At 31.5% G+C, this 23043-nt stretch overlaps 1 protein-coding gene across 1 annotated transcript; it reads right to left on the bottom strand.

The window, feature by feature from the left end:
- Window positions 1–21320: 21320 nt before the first annotated feature.
- On the bottom strand, window positions 21321–23032 carry LOC141483192 (uncharacterized). The gene is made up of 5 exons (XM_074177667.1): window positions 22848–23032; window positions 22626–22697; window positions 22426–22494; window positions 21674–21769; window positions 21321–21609 (listed from the first exon to the last, which is right to left on the bottom strand). The coding sequence occupies exons 1-5, from the start codon at window positions 22974–22976 to the stop codon at window positions 21451–21453; spliced, it is 525 nt and encodes a 174-aa protein (XP_074033768.1). The 5' UTR covers window positions 22977–23032; the 3' UTR covers window positions 21321–21450.
- Window positions 23033–23043: the final 11 nt, after the last annotated feature.

Raw genomic sequence — 23043 nt, 5'->3', positions numbered from 1 at the left:
CATCTCCAGAGAGAAGACCTAGTATCAACCTAAAGGTACCTATTGAGAAAGAAAGCGAACTAAATCCCTATAAAAAATTTGCTTGATACCTTGCTTGCTGGGTACCTAGCCCAGTTTTTGTATGCTATTAGTATCAATTGGATTTTATGATAAAACAAGACAGTCATAAAGCTAATTCGGTTTGAATGCATCATTCTGCCTATAACGCATTCATATACAGAATGCTAAGGATACCACTTAGCAATGAAGCCCGTAACACGGAAAGGAAAATTATATGCCAAATAGCAAACGAGAACGGATACACCCAAAATACCATAGACAAATAATAAAATGGAATCAAACAAAAAATACAAGGATCAAACTATTCCAACAGATAAAATAACACAACGATGGACTGCATTCACATACATACGTCACCAAATCAAAAAATTAACAAACATCTTCAAACCCATCAACACCACAACAAGCCGAACACGAAAATAATACAAAAAATAAACTATGAAAAAGAAGAAGAAAAAAACCAAGCACAGGGTACAATGCTCAAACTGCAACAAATTCTATATTTACCAAACCAAACAAAAACTGATCCAAAGGTACGACAGGTACAAAAACGCATACATGAACCCCATAACATATAAATCAAACATCGCAACACACGCCATACAAAACAAACATAATTTTCCTCCAGCAGAAAACATCAAAAATAATTTATAGTTATATAATAACCAGTCAACTAAATTTGACCTTTCAATATATATATATATATATATATATATATATATATATATATATATATATATATATATATATATATATATATACACATCGGAAAAGTCTAGGGATATTTTTATAACATACTAAATATCATAAAAATAAATGCATGAGGTCAGTGAATGCAAAGATTCAGTGACTGATGATATATTGCATCAACATCGTACACGTTGCAACGATCTAACGATAACATTCAGCGACGCTATGTACAATGATGCATTGATTGTTACTGAGGATCTTTGCATTGTCATTGCCAACTTATCACTCACTCATTTCGGTATAACTGCATCTGATGTAATGAACACTGAAATGAATCGTGAACTGCAGTGCAACACTGTAGAAATGGCATCGATTGTTACTCACCATGTCCCACTAATGAATGATGAACAAAGAACCATTTATGACCGCATTATGCTCGCAGTTTCAGCAGGACAAGGTGGGTTCTTCTTTTTGGATGCACCCGGTGGAACTGGCAAAACATTCCTTATTTCGCTAATTCTTGCTGAAATACGATCAAATAATGGAATCGCATTGGCCGTTGCATCATTGGACATTGCGGCAACTTTATTGGATGGAGGCAGAACAGCTCATTCAGTATTTAGGCTGCCACTAAATATTCAAAATAACCCTGACATAGTATGCAACATTAAAAAACAATCGCCCATGCTTGAAACAGTGTAAAATCATCATATATGGCACACAAACATTTGCTTGAGGCGTTGAACAGGACATTGAAAGATGTTAAAAACAACGACAAACTATTTGGCGGCACTCTGTTGGTCCTTTCAGGTGATTTCAGACAAACACTTCCCGTCATTCCACATACGCTGATGAGATCAACGCTTGCTTTAAATCATCTCCATTGTGGCGTAATGTTGAAAAAGTACAGCTGAAAGTAAATATGCGATTTCAGTAGTTCGGACTTCCATTGTCTACTATATAAAATGATTTGAAATCCCTGAAACAAGAAGAAAAGGTACAAACAGTGCATCATAAATTGTTGTGTAAATTTTGAAATTTTATAATGGCACATTTTTATGAAACTAGGAAACTAATGATGGATACGTTTAGTTGTTAGTACTTTGAGTAACATTAAAAATTAAATAGAGCTCAGACTGACATCGGAATTTTGGGTTTGGAGTTTTACCGTCAATCAGTTGTCCTCATACCAGTCGAAACTTCTGGCGAGCTGAAGATTTTTAAGGTTCTACTTTTTAACGTGCGATTCCTAGCAAAATGGAGGATACTGCCACGAATATTAGCTTTAGAATCGGTTGCCCATCCAAGCGCTTGCCGTGCTGCACGTTACTGCACTCAGCAATATATCTTCATTTTATTCTTATTTTGAAAATAGTATATTTGGGGACAACCAAACTGTCACTAATCATAGATTAACAATTCAAAAATCTTAAATAATTATTTGTTTTAAACAACACTCGTTCAGTACTGACGAGACACCGGTGGTATCTTAAGCCTTAGAGAATATGGAGTTCATTGTGAAAAATAAGAATCATAGAAGAATAATAATTTTACAATGATGATGAGGGTAATAATTATTATAACTCTTCAAAATTTAGATAAATCAAATGAGAAGTTTCAGTTTGTTTTTATCGTTATTTTTCTTATATATTTTTCCATGTGCACAATTTAATGGTTCCACTGTATTAAAAAAAATCAAAAACGGATTTAATGTTCATCAATATATCAAAATTGAAAACTTCTAAAATAATTCTCAACTTTTTCTTTTTCCGTTTTCATATACTGATAAAAAAGCCTAAAAGTGTTTATTCTGAATGTTCCAGAATTTCATGACTGACCTTCAAATTGAACTACTGAGTACATACTTTCAAAAAAAATAATGTACCAGTTTAAAAGCTTCAATTTAATTCATTTGTTCCGATTTTTCAGCTATGTTAAAAAGAAAACAAGTGACAAACTTTGAACGTTACTTGAAAAGAAACCATAATGACTGCAAAAAAGTCATAAAAATGCTTTCGTTTCCTAAAAACATGCAAAAAGGAAAAAAATAATATGGTTGATTAGAAATGCTGGCAATTTCAATGAATACTTGAAAGGCAATTCACGGCCAAAATATAGCAACCCAACTGAGAATAGAAAATATTATCCATGCAGTCATTGTAAAGCATTATTAACAAGAAACTATCTGACTCGCCACAAGCACAACTGTGTTCTTAAAGATATCAATAGCTTTCGAACTGATGAGAATCAATTAGCATTATCTCAAACTCTTATCGCTTGTTCGTTTGCTCAAAATAGTACCTTACACAAATTGGGGGTTGAGGAACAGGTATTTTTAATAATGAAACCAGATGAAATATCAATGGTTGCCAAAACTGATGTTTTGATATACTCTTTTGAAGAAAATTATCTTAAAAAACATAAAGAGATCAGATAACATTAGTTTGATCTAATAAAATGTGTGAATTAGCAAGATTCCTGATAGAGTTTAGAAAAATGAGTGCACTATGCACTCAAAGATATTTTGAAACCAAAACTATTTGATTTAGCAAAATAATGTGCTAAAAGGCTTGGGGGATATGACATTGAAAAAAAAAGTTATCGATCACCAAGTAATCATATTGGGACATCTTTAAAGAAAGTATGTGATCTTCTCATACGTCTTGTTCTAAAAGAAGATCCCTCGTTTTTATGCACCAACAGACAGGAAATTGTAACAGAAGCAAAACGGTTTCAAGAACTAATAGATTCCAAATGGACGACTGAAATAAGCAGTTTAGCTTTCAAAGATCTCAGGGAAAAACAATGGGAAAAATCCATTTTGCTGCCATTAACTCGTGACATAACAAAATTCAAGTATAATGTCACACAGATAGCAAATAGATCAATGGTTTCTCTTGAATCAGACTATACCAACAAAAAACATTTCAAAAATTTGGTTCAGGCTTCTCTTGCCCTAACCATTTAATTCAACAGAAAACGAATTGGCGACGTTCACTATACGAAGCTCACTACTTACACCGAATCTGTTGATTCCATTAACCAAAAAGAATGTGGAAAAGCATTAACCGAATCAGAAAAAATATTAACAAAATACTATAAGCGAATTGTAACAGGTGGTAATGGTAGCAAACCAGTAGCAATTCTTTTCCCCCCATATTTACAAACGTTTATAGATTTTTTTCTCAAAATCCGATCCGAAAATCAGAAAACATTGTTCCTGAAAACAACCCTTATTTATTTGGATGTCCAGTAACTGTGAAATGGACAAGAGGCGATGTTGTCCTTCGCAAATTTGCACATGAAGCCGGTTTAGAATATCCCGATCAGATTTCATCCAACAAATTGCCACAGTTATGCAGATCCTTAATCTCAATCAGGAAGAAACAGAACAATTTCCACAATTTATGGGACACACAATTATTGAGTGATGGTATAATTTGTGACTCATTTCTATATCTTCAAATTAATCAATAATATGAGAAAATCTGACTTCAATGTAGAGTATTTTTGTTTGAAAAAACAACTGGCAAAATATTTTTTGTTGTACGAGGTGTGCCAAACTCATAGTCCAGTAAAAACTTATTGAACATATTGAACAGCACTTTATTGAAGGAAGTTGGGTGAAATTTACTGAACTATCATTTATTTAAACATACCACAAAAAGTATTTTGCAATACGTTCATTATGGTTTTTCATCAAATTTTTCAACAAGAAAATTCAAGTTTATCTTTCAAAAGTGATATTCGTTTTCAAGAATAGCAATTTGTTAATTTTTCTCAAAAAAGTATCGAAGACTTGCTTTTAACATTTTTCATGATGAGTATCATAAAGGAATATAAACTATATGAATGAAGCATTTTTATTGTTATCTTGGAATTAATAATTACGTTACCCCAGGATATATATCAGACAGCGAAAATATAGAAACTTCTCTTACTGATGGAAAGAGAGGTGGATATATATAAAGGTGAATCATTACATGAAATTTATATCAACTCACAATAAGAGTTGGCTGAAGAAGAATCGGAAAATGATGATGATACTCAAAACATACATTCAGTTGCAGTACTCAAATTATTAGGTAAATATATTCTTAAAAATTATTACAGCAAACGCTAAACATGAAGGCGGCGACCACACAGTTATAGACTCTCCCAACTAAATTACTATTGGATTACGATAAGCCTCTTGCCGGCCGGTGTGGTACCTATAATTAGTTTCAATTATAGTAGCAACTGGAACATGACATCTTTTCAATTTATTATTATATTTTATTTAGTAATATAGGTAGTAGTACAGTTCATTAAAATTTTATATAATTTTACACTCATCCAAAAATGAACTTATTTTAGGCGTTTTCTCAAAAACAACACACATTATTCAGACAATGCCAAACGCCAACAGCATTGGAGTACAAGTAATGATACGCCTCTGTACAGAGCATTTGTATGTCTTGCAAGAGCTGCAGTGAAGGTTACTTTGAAAATGAGTTTGGCGCATGGGGGCGGGCTTGCCGTCACATTTGGCGCTTTCTGTACCTTTACTAACTATATCATAGTTTGTCTATCATAAATTTCATTTTTTATTATTTCAGTGAAACCTCAACATAAGCAACATATTGAATCGAAATCTGAGATAATTGGTAGAACAGCTTGAAAAGCTGAACAGACAGAATTAGTAAAAAATTACTTTGAAAATAAAATTACTTCAAAAAAAGCCCCTAGGAAAAAAAGATTTAGATTTGATAAACAAATATCCAGGTGTGTTTCACAACAAAGACTGGACCAGAGTGAAAACATTCATTTATAATATATATAGGAACGAATAATCAAGGATAACATTGTACTCAATTGCTTGATGCTTTTTGTATTTTCAATGACTTTACTTAACTTCCACAATTTCAGTCAATTATTTCATTTTTCCTTCAATATTTTTATTTTTGTACTCCCTTTCAGATTATGTCTTTTTAAGTGAAATGAAAAAAATATGTTTTATTCTTATTTACTGTGTATGAATACCTATATATTATTGAAATCAATATTTCAGTTCTAGAACATATTTTCATCTGATGTAGAAAGATTGGTTGTGATAGAGATTTACTGATTCGAAACTGTTATTCTTTTGCCCGTGTTTCCAAATTCAATGTCATCGTACAAATAACTAGTTTTTTCCATGTTGAAAGGTATTACATGGAATACAAAACCTACACAATAACTTGATAGATTTACTATATTTGAAAATGTACAGAAGATAAAAAACGGCATGAAATAATTTTGTATTCTATGTTATGCTTTGTATTGATGCCTTTGGAAATTTTTGTAAGATAATAATAGTATTATATAATTCAATTGGCATAAATTACTCACAGATTTCCCTTCAATATTCATGAAAATAGGTGATAGCCATTTGAGGAAATCGGAAAAATGGAGCTTTTATTTTTAGCGACTCATCATAAAACAAAATAAATCTTGGATGAACAGATGTAGAACGCTGTGCATATCATTTCAATGCATTTTCTCAGAGTAAACCCGTTGCTGATTATCAGAAGGGTGTAAGGAATGGTCTTTGAGATAATAATATCAACATGCATCCTGGATATACTAACAATCAATTAATGAGCATGTCTTCCGAATGAAAATAAATAAAATAAAATTCCAATAGGTACTGGTTGGCCCAGGTACAATGAAAAACTAAAAAAATGTACATATTTAAGTCATATACCTATTGTCTCCTACTTCAATATTACATTTTTCACCGACTAGCGAAATAATTAGTATCAACATAATTTGTGTTTATATTTCCTAATAGTGTATAAATCTGATTTGTAATTATGTTCTTCTTTCTTGTAGTAATATTTCAAAAACTTTTTACTGTAAAATTGCAGCAACACAAATACCTTTAGTTTTTACTAGATGGCAATAATCATGACAAACATCAATTGAATTTTTGAAAGTGAATGGAAATTATAGAGGTTATAGCAGAAGATATTCATAATCTTCATATCTTGATATTCAACATTTGAGAATATGAAAAATAAATGAAATCAGCTCATCAGATTGAACTATAAATTCAAATAAATAAGATAACATTGAATCTTTTTGAAACAAGGCCATTTTAATGATATACATGGTATGTAAATTATATAAAATACATCCATCAATATATCATAGATTTGTGTACGAGGATGAAATAATAATAGCTCTTTATTTTCAAACATATGAAAAAAATAAAAATAAACACACAGTCAAAATTTAAAACAAATTTTAATTTTACTTTTAAATATGCGACTGTCGTCTCTAATTAATTTGCCTACCTCAGCAATTGCTGATGCTTTATAAAACTCGAATCAGACCTTTTTTAAAATATTGTTTTAATAAATTGATGAATGTAGCCATTATTATGTGATAGGAAAACATTATGAAAAAAAAAATTCGAAACTTTCTATATTTTTACCACTTTTATTTGTAACTAACGTTACTGTAAGTTATACAATAAATTAAAATTGATTGATTACATTAGCCCTTACCTCTGTAGGTAACAATAAAGGTACTTAGCTTATTTGAGGATCTGAATTTAGTTTACTTGTGAAAATGCTGATTTGAAAACCGGTGAGTAAACTAGATCGATTTGATCATTTAACAGGTTGTACCCGCGATGTTTATGCTTATGAATTTCTAAGGATTCCAAATAATTGAGTTTGCAACCCCTCCTTGCGTGGTGCAAAATTTCCGTAACGTTTATATTCTGGAACTTGTGTTTGCATGCCAAGGAATGGTTTGAAAACGTCGAATCATTTTTATCTAGTCTTCAGACTGAGAAATTTTGCACTATGCAAGAAAGGGTTGCAAACTCAATTATTTGGAATCCTTAGAAACTCATAAGCATAAACATTGCGATTGCAACCTGTTAAATGATCAAATCGATCCAGTTTACTCACCGGTTTTTAAAATAACGTATCTACATTGTCACAAGTAAATAAAACCCAGGTACTCAATTAAGCTTAGTACCTCTATTATTATCCACAGTGGTGTTATGAAAAGGTTAATGTAATCAATCATTTTTAGTTTAATTTATAAGTGCCAAGAAGTCCTTATAGAACGAAACTGCAGTAACGTTACTTACAAATAACAGTGGCACTCCTCATAGTTTGAGGAGTGCCAGAAGATGACAGTACTACCAACTGTCGAAAGCTCTCGCAGATTATTAATAGAAGATATAAAGCTTCAAATCCTTTTTGTAGAATTTAATATTGAAATACTCAAAATAAAGGAAAATTAGTTGCATCATTCAAAATATATATATATATATATATATATATATATATATATATATATATATATATATATATATATATATATATATATATATATATATATATATATATATATATATATATATGCATTTGTAACGTTTCCGACTCCTTACACAGTTAGGGCTTCCAGCCCTCCACCAGAAGACATTCATTTGCCTGAGTATAAATGACGGTTTATTATTGATTATACTACAAATATTCGAGAGAAATAGAGAGGGGTAATGAAACGATGTTTTTTTTCATACAAAATAATCATATGCCAGGAGTACGCGTTGAACTCCTAATCTTTCTATGTCTTACTCGCCTCCTTCAATAAAAAAATGTCATATTCAGCGGTACGTCCCACCTCTAGCAGGGTTGCCTCTGTTGCTTATTGCATTTTCATATGGCTCCATGCGGATATTTATTTTGCGATCAACCACGTGCCGTTTTCATTGTGGTATGTAATACGAGTGCACCTCCTCGCAAGTTATTCCACCTTTTTAAGATGAATATTTCACGGTAAGTAATTACGAAGTTATAGTTCTAATATATTACCCAATATGTAATTTGTGTAACTCAGCATTATTAATTATTATTCATAAGATAGATATTTCAATGAAGAGAAAATATCTTCATTCACAAAAGTACTAGATGAGCGAATGCGTAGAAGGTCCCCTCTTTTTCAGATTTTCATTTTCGCTAACTCACTTCCTAATACTACACATATTGCATCGCCATTAACAGAAATAAAAAGGATTATCCGATACTAATGTCTGGTACTAATTTAAATTTCTTGTATTTGAACACATTCAAGATTTCAGACAATCACACAGGAATTTAACTTTATTTCTGACAATATTATTTTGTTGAACAATAGAGGTTCGGATTATCATTATCTGAAATTACTAACAGAAACTCAAGAATACAAAAATTGAACAGAACTTTTATATTACATCAGAAATTATATATGAAATATACATACATAAATACACAAATATTCAACACAAAAGAAGAAAAACCGAATGCAAATCATTGTCAGCTGAAATGAAAACCAAGTGATACTAAGCCTGAAAAGGAAAGTATAGAGTGTATTGTCAAATCATAACTTAATTATCAAGACTATACAAATGAAAAGAACAATAAAATATATTTAACACCGAGTTGTAAGTACGTATCCACAATTAGGAACATGAATCACATCTGGTTTCAAATTTTTGATAATAGTAGTAAGAACCTCATATACGACAAAACGAGAGTTTAAATTAGTTAGTTCTCGAATGAAAATTCAGACATGTGGATATATCAAAATGAAAAGAGAAATGAAAATGTCTATGTTTTTTACCACTTTTATTTGTAACTAACGTTACTGCAGTTTCGTCCTATATGGACAATAAAAGTGGTAAAAAATATAGAAATTTTCATTTCTCTTTTCATCATGATCTCCTACCACATAGTAACGGCTACATCTATCAATTTATTGATATATCAAAAGCTTTTTGACTTCATTATATTTTCAAATTTTATTTGAATGATAACTTTCAGCGCATGTTCTTACTAGCTGATTACTAGATGTACATCCAACAATTTTCTGAAAGTACAGGATTAAGATGCATGATTATATGCAGGTTTGAATATGTTGTTGGAATATAAAACTATACCGATTATGGAAATGAGTTGCTTTCTGTCAAAATTAAAAATTGATAATATATCTAGTATAAAATTGGTTGTTAACCTTGAAAAATAATATTTCAGAAGTTCGAACCACTGATATTCTATAAAAAACTTCAGTCACTTCAAAATTAATGTTTCAGCATTGTTTCATTCATTCTGAATGAACTTTTCAAATCTACATAGATGATACTTCCCCAATATTCTCTTCTCACATGTTATTTTTCAGTACGTTGTCGTATTCGATAAAATCATCAGCCGAAAAAAAAAATTGCGGAGTATTTTATTGATATTCGTTTTAACGTTTTGGATTTCAATGTGATCAAAATTAAAAAAGTATCGAACAGTTCTCAACGAAAATTTATGGAAAACAAGACAAATTTCAGTAGAAGACTCGACTAAATTGTTTTTAAATTTTAATGATGGTGACTGATTTAGGTTTTCTGAATGTTGAGATGAATAATAACACTAATACATACTCCTATTTTGGATTTGAGAAATCAAAAAAGAAGAAAGTTATTTTATCTATAATAAAGAAAATTCACACAGTAACATATCTATATCTTATAGTTTTGTATTTTTTTTTTTTCATATTTTCAAAAGTTACAAAATACGAAATATGAACTCGGAAATGTCAGTAACATTCATAAATACCAAGAAAATAATATATGAAAAACTTCCATGTCTAAACTCTGGATGGAATACACGATTTTCACAATTCACGTCGAAATTCATATTGACTAGTTTTGATAAAAAATCAATGGAAAATCACTTCAATCTGTTGAATGAATATGATTGAAATGAATTTTATGTGGCAAAACTAAAATGAAACCGACCTATGATCAGGAACTAAGTCGCGATTTAGGAAAAACGTTAGGACTTACCTGGGCGAGGGTGACAATCAATACAAAAATTTTTAAAGAGCATTGGGGGTGAGTAAGATATTGTTTTAAGGCCATTGAAATTCTCTTTGGAGTAATTTTTTAATTTTGAAATTCCGCTTATCAATTTTGTAGAAAAATACACTCAAAAATTTGTATCTGTTCAGCTACTTTTGCGTATCACTTGGATGATTGAATGTTTGAACTGAAACGACGATTTTATTCGAAAAGATCCTAATCTGATTGGGAAAAGAGGTAAATTGAATGGTCTGAAATACTACAAACGGCTTTAAAATTTTTGCTTCGAATAATTGTTAAGTGCCATCGAATCACCACACAAATGCACGAGAACGTTTCCAACATAAATATACATTATTTCACGGACACGGGCGATCATCACTTTGAATAAGTTCCTAGTAAGTGAGTAGCTGAGCAAATTCAAATTTCAAAACGTAACTATTTGATGATATTTTTCCTAATTTACAAATTCGAAAACTACTTCAAATGAAATTTCCATGCCTTTATTACTCCAGCCCAATGACATTTGAAAAATTGTATCTAGTTGTCAACCTCTCATGGGAGTGAAAGTGGCAAAAAATCGACCGGACCTTGTATTTTTCTGAAATAACTCAATTCCTGATAACGGCTCTGTTTTGTTCTCGAATTTGAGTTCATATCACGTTCCTGATTTAGTTGCTGAAATTCTCTGATCCTGATTTTTTATTTCCAGTGCATCTAAAATATTGCAGATGGCCTTAGATTCAAAGCCTAATCCTAAAAATGAAGATAAAATAACAAGACAAATATTTTATTTCTGTTTGGGACTTACAATTTGTTAATGTTTTTTATTAAGAATTCTCAGTTATATATGGAAATGACCATGTTTTGCGAATCATTTCTACTTTTACATGAATCAGTCTGTACACCTCAACTTAACAAATTACATATTAATTCCTTTCATTTCGAAAAAAAAATCAGTGAAATATTATTGAATAGTCATTTGAATAATTCTGATATACACCTTTATTCGCTGGCAAAGGACTTAACTGTGAATTGATTGAGTCCAAAACGAATTATTTCATTTTGACATACGTTTGATATACCTACTATCCCCAATAACTATTCAGTTCATTGATTGTTGTTTACAGATGATACTTGTGAAAAGAATCCGTCCATCATATGGAGTAGTTTTTCTGACTCTAATGACCCAATCTACACATCTGAAAACACAAAAAATCACCAAACATGGGACTGGTTGCTTCACGAAGATTCTGAACAAATCGCAAACAAAGTAAATTATGTGGAAACTCCTATGGAGGAAAATATGCTACATGAACTACTTCCTTTTCAAACTGACATCAAGAAGGAAGTTGTTTCCCCTCCCGTTACATCATCAAGCGATAATTCAATGATTACACCATTCATTGAACCAATCTTAGTTACAACCGAAATCTTGAGCGCTTTGAATTCAAATACTACCGATAAAATAGTGCCATTTACTACTTCCTGTCCTCAAGAAATCGTTCAACCGGCGACAAATACAGAAGAAATTACTACCCACAACAAGTCTTTGGTTTCCCAATATTTCGATAAAAAACTTAAAAAAACCGAAAAAAAAAAACAGTTTGCAAATTCTGTAAAATGAATATATCCAATTGTGAACGTAATCTGGTTAGACACCATGTAGAAGAAAAAGAAGTTCAAGATTATTTGAATTTTCCAAAAAATACGAAAGAAGGTGAACAAATGAGAATAAATATTTTAGCTCTGCTTCGATATGAAATACATTTCGAAAAATACGTTCAGGATGAGAATATCAACTTAAAGCGATTTCCATGTTCACACTGTAAGAAAATAGTTTCGGCAAAATATTTGAGAAGGCATTTCAAAAAATGTATAGTAAAACCCATTAATAATACTGGACAGAACGTACGTCATCAAGCAGCCTCCCAGACCTTAGTTGCTTGTGCATCTCAACATGTAAATATGAATGCGACTTTGAGAGTTAGAAATGAAGTTTTCACTAAGATGGCTTCAGACGAAATTGGCTTTCTAGTGAGAAAAGATATAATAATTTGCAACTTTGGTGAATATTATTTAAAAAAACATAAACGTGCTCAAATCGCAACAGCTTGTTCTAATAAAATGCGGGAATGTGCCAGATTACTTATTGATATACGTCGGCGAACTGGAAAGCCTAACTTTTCTTTTTTCGAGATTCTCAATCCTGTTCTATTTGATGACGTTGTTTTATCTGCGAAAGCAATCAGCGGTTATAATGAAGAAAAAAAAAATTCACGTCCCCAAGTTTAGCTTTACATTTGGGAACTACTTTACAACAAACATGTGAGCTGACCACTCATCTGTTACTCAAAAATACTCCGGAAATCAAATGTAGTAATCTTGAAGAAAGATTAAAAGAAATAAAAAGATTTCGATTTTTAGTACAAACTCAATGGAAAAATGAAATGTCATCTTTGGCACTGAAAGACTTGGCTGAAAAGAAGTGGAATAAACCTATGATTTTACCATTAACGAGAGACATCACAAAGTTTAGAAACCATATTTTGGATATCGCTACGAAAATTGCAGTTGCATTGGAAACAGACTGATGTTAAGGCCTACAAAAAATTAGTATAAGCTTCATTATCATTCACGATTTTATTCAATCGTAGAAGAATTGGCGACGTACAATATGTGGCTATTAGTGAATATTTGAAAAATTGTGAGGTTGATGATTTAACTGAATTTTTAGACCAGTTGAGTGAATCAGAAAAAAGTCTAACCTCTACTTACAAACGTGTTGCAGCAGGTGGTAAAGGGAGCAGAGCCATAATAATCTTATTTCCACCAGTTGTTCAACAATATATAAATTTATTGTTGAAAATAAGAAACCAGACGAATATTGTTCCAAATCAGAACCCTCATTTGTTCGCCTATCCAGGGGTAGCAGATAAATGGATAAGAGGGGACGTTGTTCTACAAAAGTTAGCTAAGAGCTCTGGAATTGACAACCCTAAAGCCATGAGTTCAAATCGACTGAGAAAGCAAATCGCCACACTTATGCAAATCATGAACTTGGATAAAAATGAGTACTCTCAGTTCGCAAAATTTATGGGCCACACTGTGGAAACCCATCAATAATTTTACAAATTAACTCAAAATGCATATAAAACATCTAAAGTAGCAACCTTACTAAACTTATTCGATCAGGGAGCAGAGTACAAAAATAAACAGCTACAAAATATCGATATTGATCCAAATAAAACTTTGGCAATATGTGAAGATGAAAAAAAGGCAAATCCATTTGAAACGAGAAGAAACGCCAAACTTCAAATTGTCAAACAGCACATTGAAGAAGAACACCATTCGTCATCTAGTGACGAGGATCCTTCGGATTCAAACCCTTCAAAAAAAAAACAAAAAAATTATAGGGTAAAATGGACTCAGGAACAAAAAAAGATTGTTTTGTTATATAAAAAAACATTACGAATAAAAGAGATCCAAGAAGAAAAGAATGCGAAAAATTAATAAATACAAACAAAAAAGTATTACATAATCTTGACTGGGTTCGGATAAAAACATTCATTTATAATTCTTACACTCAAAAATGAAATGTATTATGAATTATACGTCATAAGTTTCCACAAGTATTTTCTATGAATCTAGTTTTATGTTTATTATGATTAAACTGTTGGTAACAAATTACTTAATTTATTTCTACCTTCTTCTGTTCAGTAAAGACATAAAAGGCATACACAGCGAAGAAATCATTTTCTATTATCACTGCAAATTTTTTTGTTATGAACAAATATCACTAATACTCTGATTTTTTTCAGTCAAGAACTGCTCCGCTTGAGTCAAATTTGAGTTATCTCTAATGGAAATTCCATGAGAATCAAATTTATATATTTTTTTTCAAAATTCTTCAGATCAACCCGAAATGAATAATATATACTCATATTTGTGAAAACAATTTTGATTTTCAGCAATTCAAAGATACCCATGGAAAAATATACAGTGTGTGTCACATCGAGTTTCTATCAGAAGTTTGAGACGAAGGAGTAACGCTATCAAAAAGTGTTTCATATAAAAGTTCTGAATTTCAATGCATTTGGCTTTTCTGAAATATGGTTTAATGTACAAGGTATCCAGTAAAAACGTGGAGTCAGGTTTCTATAAACGGAAGGACATATACTTTATTGCTTCCCATATTCAGATTCTGTCAGAAAGGTATTTTCAAAAAATAGAAGACTATATGGGTATATTCCCAGTGGAACAGAAATTATTAAATGTTATTAAAAGTTAAATATTATCGAAAAATGTATCTATTCATCCGTCATCATTCTCAATAAAAAGTCATTATTTTACATTTGATTTCTCTTTTTCCCTTTGAAAAGTGCTTTCTGAAAATTTGGAGTTGCACGGGTCCACACCTAGCGGTCCAAGGTAGTCACTCTTCAAAAACAGACAAAACAAATTCCAAACATAATTTTATTAACACAGTTATTCTTCTCAAAGAATTCGAATGATAATTTTTTTTCTATTAATATGTCTATAATTTAGTTCACTCTGAAATTTCGTTTTATAAGTTTATTTTCTTATTAGTCAGTAGGCTATATTTGAAGACTGGCAGTAAACAAATCTAAAGAAATGAACTTTAAACGTTCAAGCCAGTCTCGGATATACGTACACAGTAGGTTGAATGGACTGACGTCTATCAGAAACCAACCACTCCCCTGGCTAATACCACGAAGGGCGTTGGATTATATCCGACAGGCGTCAGTTCAGGAATCTTCACAGAAAATTTCCTGCATATGCAATTGGCAATATGTGTAATATGCAGTTGGTTAGTACCTCATTCACTAGATGGACTGACATTTTGTTGTTCGCTCCAACTCAGGAAGAGGAATGAAATACTTACTCTGAAAGAATTCCGATTTTCAATTATGGAATATCATTGACTTTAGGTCGACGATAGCCACTATCTTGCACTGATGAGTGGCTAATGAGCCCGAAACCGGTCTGCAAGTGTGCCCGTTCCAAAATTGAAGGTCGACTTTTTCAGTTGTATTGCCAATTGCATATGCAGGAAATTTTCTGTGAAGATTCCTGCACTGACGCCTGTCGGATATAATCCAACTACCTTTGTTGTATTAGCCAGGAAAGTAGTTGTTTCCTGATAGGCGTCAGTCCATTTAACCCACTGTGTAGGTATATTCGGGACTGGATTGAACGTTTAAAGCTCATTTCCTTAGATCTCTAAGTTTATGCTTAGAACTTTGAAACTATTCTTGTTACAACGTTCGAACCACTAGGTATTTATCAATATAACCCTATATTTTCAAAATGGACTATTCAAAAAGTAATCACATTTTGAATAATTTTTTTATTATTCATTTGGAAAATCAAGAGAAAAACATGTTTCCATATTTTGATTTATCCAGTATTAGAAAAAGAGTGTGGTCAAATTACTTTTCCATAATGGAAAAACTATATTTTCCAAACATCTTCACGACAATACAGTCCTCAAATGAGTTTTCACTGAAAATAGTGACGGTTGAATAGATAAACTTTTTAACATTATTTTTGGCATAACTTATTAACTCAGTGTATACCCATACGATTCAATATTTTTCAAAAAAACTTTTCTGGTGGAATCCGAATATGAAAAACATTTCATTAAAAAAAAAAAAACAACTTTGATATGTCATGCTTCTATCGGGTATCCTGTATATGAAAATAATTGAAAATGCCTAGTGCATTGCAAGTGCAACTTTTATATGAACAATTTTTTTACAATTCCACCTCAAACTTTCAACGGAGGCTCGATATGAGACAAAATGTTTATATGTATATATAAGAGTGAAAAAAATTAGCGCCCTCTACCAATAGTCGATTCAACTATAGAATATAAATATACATGTTTCTGGTCATTTTCACCTCCGGACAAAAAGTTCCCAAATGATGAAAAATACCATTAATAATATAATAGAGTCGAAAAACTGACCAAACGCTTTCACCTCCGAAATCGGAGGCCAACTGGAAAAAACGGAGCCTAACGCAACCGGAACATATGATATTCGGAGGTGTATGCAACCTAAATGCATATATATATATATATATATATATATATATATATATATATATATATATATATATATATATATATATATATATATATGCATATATATATATATATATATATATGCATATATATATATATATATATATATATATAAATGCATATATATATATATATATATATATATGCATATATATATATATATATATATATATATATATATAAAGATAAATAAATTAGTACTTTTTGATCATTCCCATATTGATTTCAATTTAAGAGCCACCGGTATACAGCTGTTTCAGCCTATTGGGCATCGTCAGTACCGGGCAGGCGGTCCTCGATTGAAGACAAAATGAGAAAAACCAAGAAAGTACTTGATAAAAATAGCTGCGTAAACGCAAACGAAACATAAGTGGAACCACCTATTGGTGTGACACCCAAGTCAACTTGCCAAGTTTTTATGTCAGTGTTGGTGGTTTGACCAATCAACCGACAACTGCGGTGGCAGAAATTTGGGAAGCTAACCTGAAATGTCATCGGAAAACGAATCCACATGTTTCTAGAGATGATATGAAATCTAGAAAGGTTAATGCAGTCAAGCTGCTGGAAAATAATTTCATGAAAATCAAAAGATAAATAGATTAGTACTTTTTGATCATTCCCATATTGATTTCAATTTAAGAGCCACCGGTATACAGCTGTTTCAGCCTATTGGGCATATATTGGCGGTATACAGCTGTTTCAGCCCAATAGGCTGAAACAGCTGTATACCGGTGGCTCTTAAATTGAAATCAATATGGGAATGATCAAAAAGTACTAATCTATTTATCTTTTGATTTTCATGAAATTATTTTCCAGCAGCTTGACTGCATTAACCTTTCTAGATTTCATATATATATATATATATATATATATATATATATATATATATATATATATATATATATATAAATCGATTTAATTCGTGAGGTTGCAGTCAATAGCTGGGCTGTTACAAAGAAAACTCTTTGTTATATGTCAAGCTTTCGGTATATTTCACACCTTCGTCAAGACAATAACGTGAGAATAAAATATAAAATGGTTCAAAAACAGATAGAAAAATATTAATGTTTTTATATATATATATATATATATATATATATATATATATATATATATATATATATATATATATATATATATATATATATATATATATATATATATATATATATATATATATATATATATATATATATATATATAAAGTATGATGAGCTGTTTTCTCGGGTTTCGCTCCGTGTTCTGTGTATTTTCTCCCCATAAGGATTATTTTCACAACGTTTCGGCAAAGTCTCATTTGCCATCTTCTGGTGATGGCATCACCCGTTGTTGCCAATCTCTTTATGGAAGAAATCGAAACCGAAGCAATAGCAACGTCACCCTTGAAACCTAAACTCTGGCTGAGGTATGTCGAAGACATCTTCGTGATTTGGTCTCATGGTCACCAGGAACTGTCCAGGTTTTTTAATCATTTGAATGAAATCCATCCACGCATTAAATTTACGAAAGAAGTTGAAGAAGGCAACCAGCTCGCATTTCTCGATGTACTGATTATGAAAAAGCCAGACGGAACATTAGGTCACACGGTATATCGAAAGCCAACACACACGAACAGGTACCTAAACGCAAATTCACACCACCACCCAAAACAAATTCACGCGGTGGCAAAAACACTCATTACACGTTCGAGGAGGCTGGCAGACAACGATCACAGACAACAAGAGTTGAACACCATCGAAACAACGCTACAAATGAATAACTACTCAGAAAGAAGTATAAAAGCGGCTGCCAAGACCACACGGAAACAACAAAAAACTCGAGATACACCGGTCATAACAACCACATTACCATATATTGCAGGAACAACAGATAAAATCAGCAGAATTCTTCACCGACATAACATATCAACTTCGTTCGTACCAGAACGAACAATAAGGTCCATGCTTCGTAATCCCAAGGATCAGATACCACTGGAATCACAAGGAGTGTATGAAGTACCATGCCATGATTGTGACAGGACTTACATCGGCCAGACCAACAGACGAATCAACATTCGCAAAGATGAACACAAACTAGCAGTGAAGGGAAAAGTCACTACGTCTTCTCTCTTCCAACACGTACTTCAAACAGGACATAACATCAATTTCGACAACACAAAAATGCTAGCAAGCAACGAAAACTTTTACTCACGAACAATCAGAGAGGCAATCGAAATTGAAAAACGACCTAATAATATGAACAAGAGGGATGATGCGCAAAGATTACCATCAACATGGAGATCCGTTTTATCACTTCGCACAAGCAATCAGACCGCTCAACTTCAGAGGCAAAACTCGGTACATGACAATACAGGTACCATAACAGAGACAGGAGAGGCAGCTCAGGTAATAAGACCAAAACAGGTAGTCGAGCAAACACAGGTAGTGGCAGCAACGCAGGTAAAGGGAAACATCCATCCCTATAAATTGAGACACAGAGTTCGAATTAATCAGTCTAGTTGAAAAAACCAGACATCACCAGAAGATGGCAAATGAGACTTTGCCGAAACGTTGTGAAAATAATCCTTATGGGGAGAAAATACACAGAACACGGAGCGAAACCCGAGAAAACAGCTCATCATATATATATATATATATATATATATATATATATATATATATATATATATATATATATATATACATATATATATTGTCATGATAAGTTTTTTATAAGATTATTCTGTTTTCAAAGTTAAAGATTTTTATATTTTAATTAGTTAAATGTTAAAAGTTCACAGATACTTTACCTTTATTCAAATTCTTATCTATATAATTTGGAGTAATGTTCATGCCCAGATCAGGCAAAGTTGTGACTTATCAGTATTAAGAGTATTTCATATCATTTCCAAACAGCACAACTAACCAGAAACCATCAATCATCGGGATAAATACACTGAAAACAGTAAAGACATTAATACAACATAATAACATATAATAAAACAGATTTACACTACAAATTAATAACAAAAATTCAATTAACACTGACATTAGGAATTTTATCTGAAAAATGGTAAGAACACTCAGTACATGATTTGGATGCAACTAAAGAGTAGCCAATCAGATTGATAAATTGAAAAGGAGGTGTTAACTTCTGAAAAATGATGAATTTTGGATTCAAAATTAGAAAAATTCAAAACTAAATGTGATGAAAGGTAATCAAAATTAATCATTATTACGGCCAATTTCATAAAGAAACATAAAGGTTATTTTAACTTTAAATGATACTTTAATAAATATTGTTGATTTCATAACCAAGTTAAAGTGTCCCTTAAGCCAAAAACGTCCTTCAAAGTTAAAGTGTCGATTTCTGTACTTCAACTCGCTAAAGTGTCATTTAACTACAACATAACCTCAATTTTAATAATTGTTATTTGTTGTGCTACTCGCTACGTTTGCTAGTTTTGTGTTCGTTTAGCCATAATAATCATAAAAATATGAATAATTTTGAAACGTCTAGCTCAAGTTCATCTGATGAAGAATTTATTTATACAAGAAGACCAAAAGTGTATAGGAAAAGAACAGACTGCTTCGAAAAATATGATGAGCTTGACTTTTACCAACGTTTTCGCTTAAAAAAACAAACTGTTTTGTATCTACTAGATGAAATAAAAGAACAAATTCAGTTACCTACTAATAAGTAAGTTGTAAAATTTGTATTATTAACAGAATTATAAAAAAATTTATTTATTTTTTAGAGGTGGGTGCATTACACCATTACAACAATTATTGTTGACTTCAAGATTCTACGCATCAGGAAATATGCAAATAATCGTATCAGATTTTATGGGAGTGTCTAGAAGTTCAGCTAGCAGGATTATCAAAAAGGTGTCTATTGCTATTGCCTCACTAGCCCGACAACACATTCGCATGTATGAAAATAAAAGGGAATTGGAAGAAGCAGTTGAAAAATTTTATGAAATAGCTTCATTTCCCAAGACCATTGGAGCAATTGATTGCACATTAGTTAAAATTGATTCTCCCGGTGGAAATGATGCAGAAATATTCAGATGTAGAAAATCTTATTGAAAATAATTGAATTGAATTGAAAATAAGAGATATTGTTGTGAGATGGCCAGGATCGGTGCATGACCAAACAATTTTTAATAATAGCAGTTTAAAGCAAAAATTTGAAAATGGTGTATTTGGTCAGTATATGCTAATTGGTGACAGTGGATATTCTCTAAAGCCATATCTTATGACTAAGTTACAACAAACTAGAACACCTGCTGAAAATTTATACAATGAGCCTATAATAAGGACTCGAAATGTAGTAGAGCGTCAATACGGTTTATGGAAAAGACGATTTCCCGTTTTGAGGTTTGGCATGAGACTAAAACTAGAAACCACAATGGCAGTAATAGTCGCAACTGCAGTTCTTCATAACATTGCCATTGATATGAATGATAACTTTACTGAAGAAGATGAAATAGAGGAAGACGATGAGGATGTATTACCCCCCATGGAAAATAATCCAAATATAGCAGAAAATATAAGGAATTTGATAATTAATGAACATTTTGCTAGATTGTAAATACTAATAATAATTAAAAATCAGTTTTATGAAACATTTAATTTATTTAATTGTTTTTCTTTTAATTTGATTTCTAAATCCAATAAAGTCATTTTTTTTAAATGTTCTTCTTCTTCTCTCTCCCTTCTCCTTGATCTCTCCTTCTCCTCTGCTTCTACCGTTTTTTCAAGAAGCTCCTTTTCTTTTTATAATAATCTTCTTTTGTATTATATAACGGGTTTATTTTGGTTGGGTGTAGTTTTCCGTTGGCGTTTCTTTTTAAATTATTAGGTGCATAACTACTCCAATCGATTTTTTTCTTAATATGCGTTTGCTGGGAACAGACAAGAGTTATATAATAAAAATTACAACTGTACCACACACAATTCAAAACTCACTTTTTTACTAGACATGCTCCCTGAGGGTGTCACTGATGAAGGAGGTGATATCTGGTTCTCCTCCAATACAATTTCTTCAGTAAATTCAGGTACTATCTAAAAGCAAATGTACTATTACATTTTTTGAGGTCCTAACTTGAATATTAGCTTTAATCAGCATAACAAATTGAAAGGTTTGGGAAAAAAAGTTTTTGGCTTTCTACTTCTCCATCTTGATACAAAAAAAATGTAGGTATCTTCGAAAGAAAGGAAGGAAGTAATCAATTTGAAAATAAGTAACTCTATACATAGATGTGTAGATCATGCGAAGAAACAATTTTCAGACACATACTGGAAGGAAGCCCTCCTGAAACAGCTACTTTCATATGAACATTGAATTACACGACAGAAAAAAATTCTTTCGAAACAATACTGAACAATGAATACTGAATTATACAGAAGATACTTTGTAATGTAATTCAATGTTTATATGAAAATAGCTGTTTCAGGAGGACTTCCTTCCAGTTTTTATCTGAAAGATGTTTCTTTGCATGATGTACACATCTATGTATAGAGTTACTTATTTTCAAATTGATTACTTCTTTCCTTTCTTTGGAAGGTTCCCACATAATTTTTGTATCAAGAAGAAGTAGTAGAAAGCCAAAAAATTTCTTTCCCAAAAATTAATCACTCCTAAGAATATAAACCCTTCAATTCAAAATAAAAGGTCTTTCCGAACTATGGATTAGTAGTGAAAAAAATCTATAACTTACTGATTGCGTAGAAATCTCTGACATTTCATCTTTGGCTTCTCCTGCTGCAATTATTGTCATTTCTGAATCCTGTAACAATATATTCAGAATAATTAATATTATACAAGTATGTTCCCAAGACAAAAAATAACAAATTTATCTTGACAACTATTAACAGGTTGCTAATATATTATCATTTAAAAAACGGTTTATTTACTTACAACAAATTGTTGAGGATATTCTTTTAGAAGTTCTTCCTTTAAAACTGAAGATGATGCATCCATTCCAAGATCCTATAATACCACATACAATTAATATTTAATTTTATTGCCCTAACCAATACAGATAAAATCATGAAAGAAATAATGTTTTTAACCATTAACCAAATTTTAGTTTGGTTACTGTTAAAACAAAATGATTTGGTTATAAAAAAATGTAATTACATTTATGAAATCGCTATCCAAGCTGTTATTCAAACCCAACACCGTTTTCATATTTATTATATTTAGGGTTGCTTCTGTTACAGGATCTAAATCAATTTTTATTGCGGGACCACCCCCTGTTCCCGTCATATATGGTTTTTGTTTCGCCACATCCTTTCTAGCTTTTGTTTTCAGATTATCAAATTTTGCTTTGATC

Source organism: Leptinotarsa decemlineata, unplaced genomic scaffold (assembly GCF_025532065.1).
Source record: "Leptinotarsa decemlineata unplaced genomic scaffold, Ldec_3_MD MMD2_P_RNA_scaffold_14, whole genome shotgun sequence".
In the NCBI taxonomy this organism is placed as follows: domain Eukaryota; kingdom Metazoa; phylum Arthropoda; class Insecta; order Coleoptera; family Chrysomelidae; genus Leptinotarsa; species Leptinotarsa decemlineata.
The sequence above is the reverse complement of the archived record's forward strand: the minus strand, read 5'-3'. Positions and strand labels throughout refer to the sequence as shown.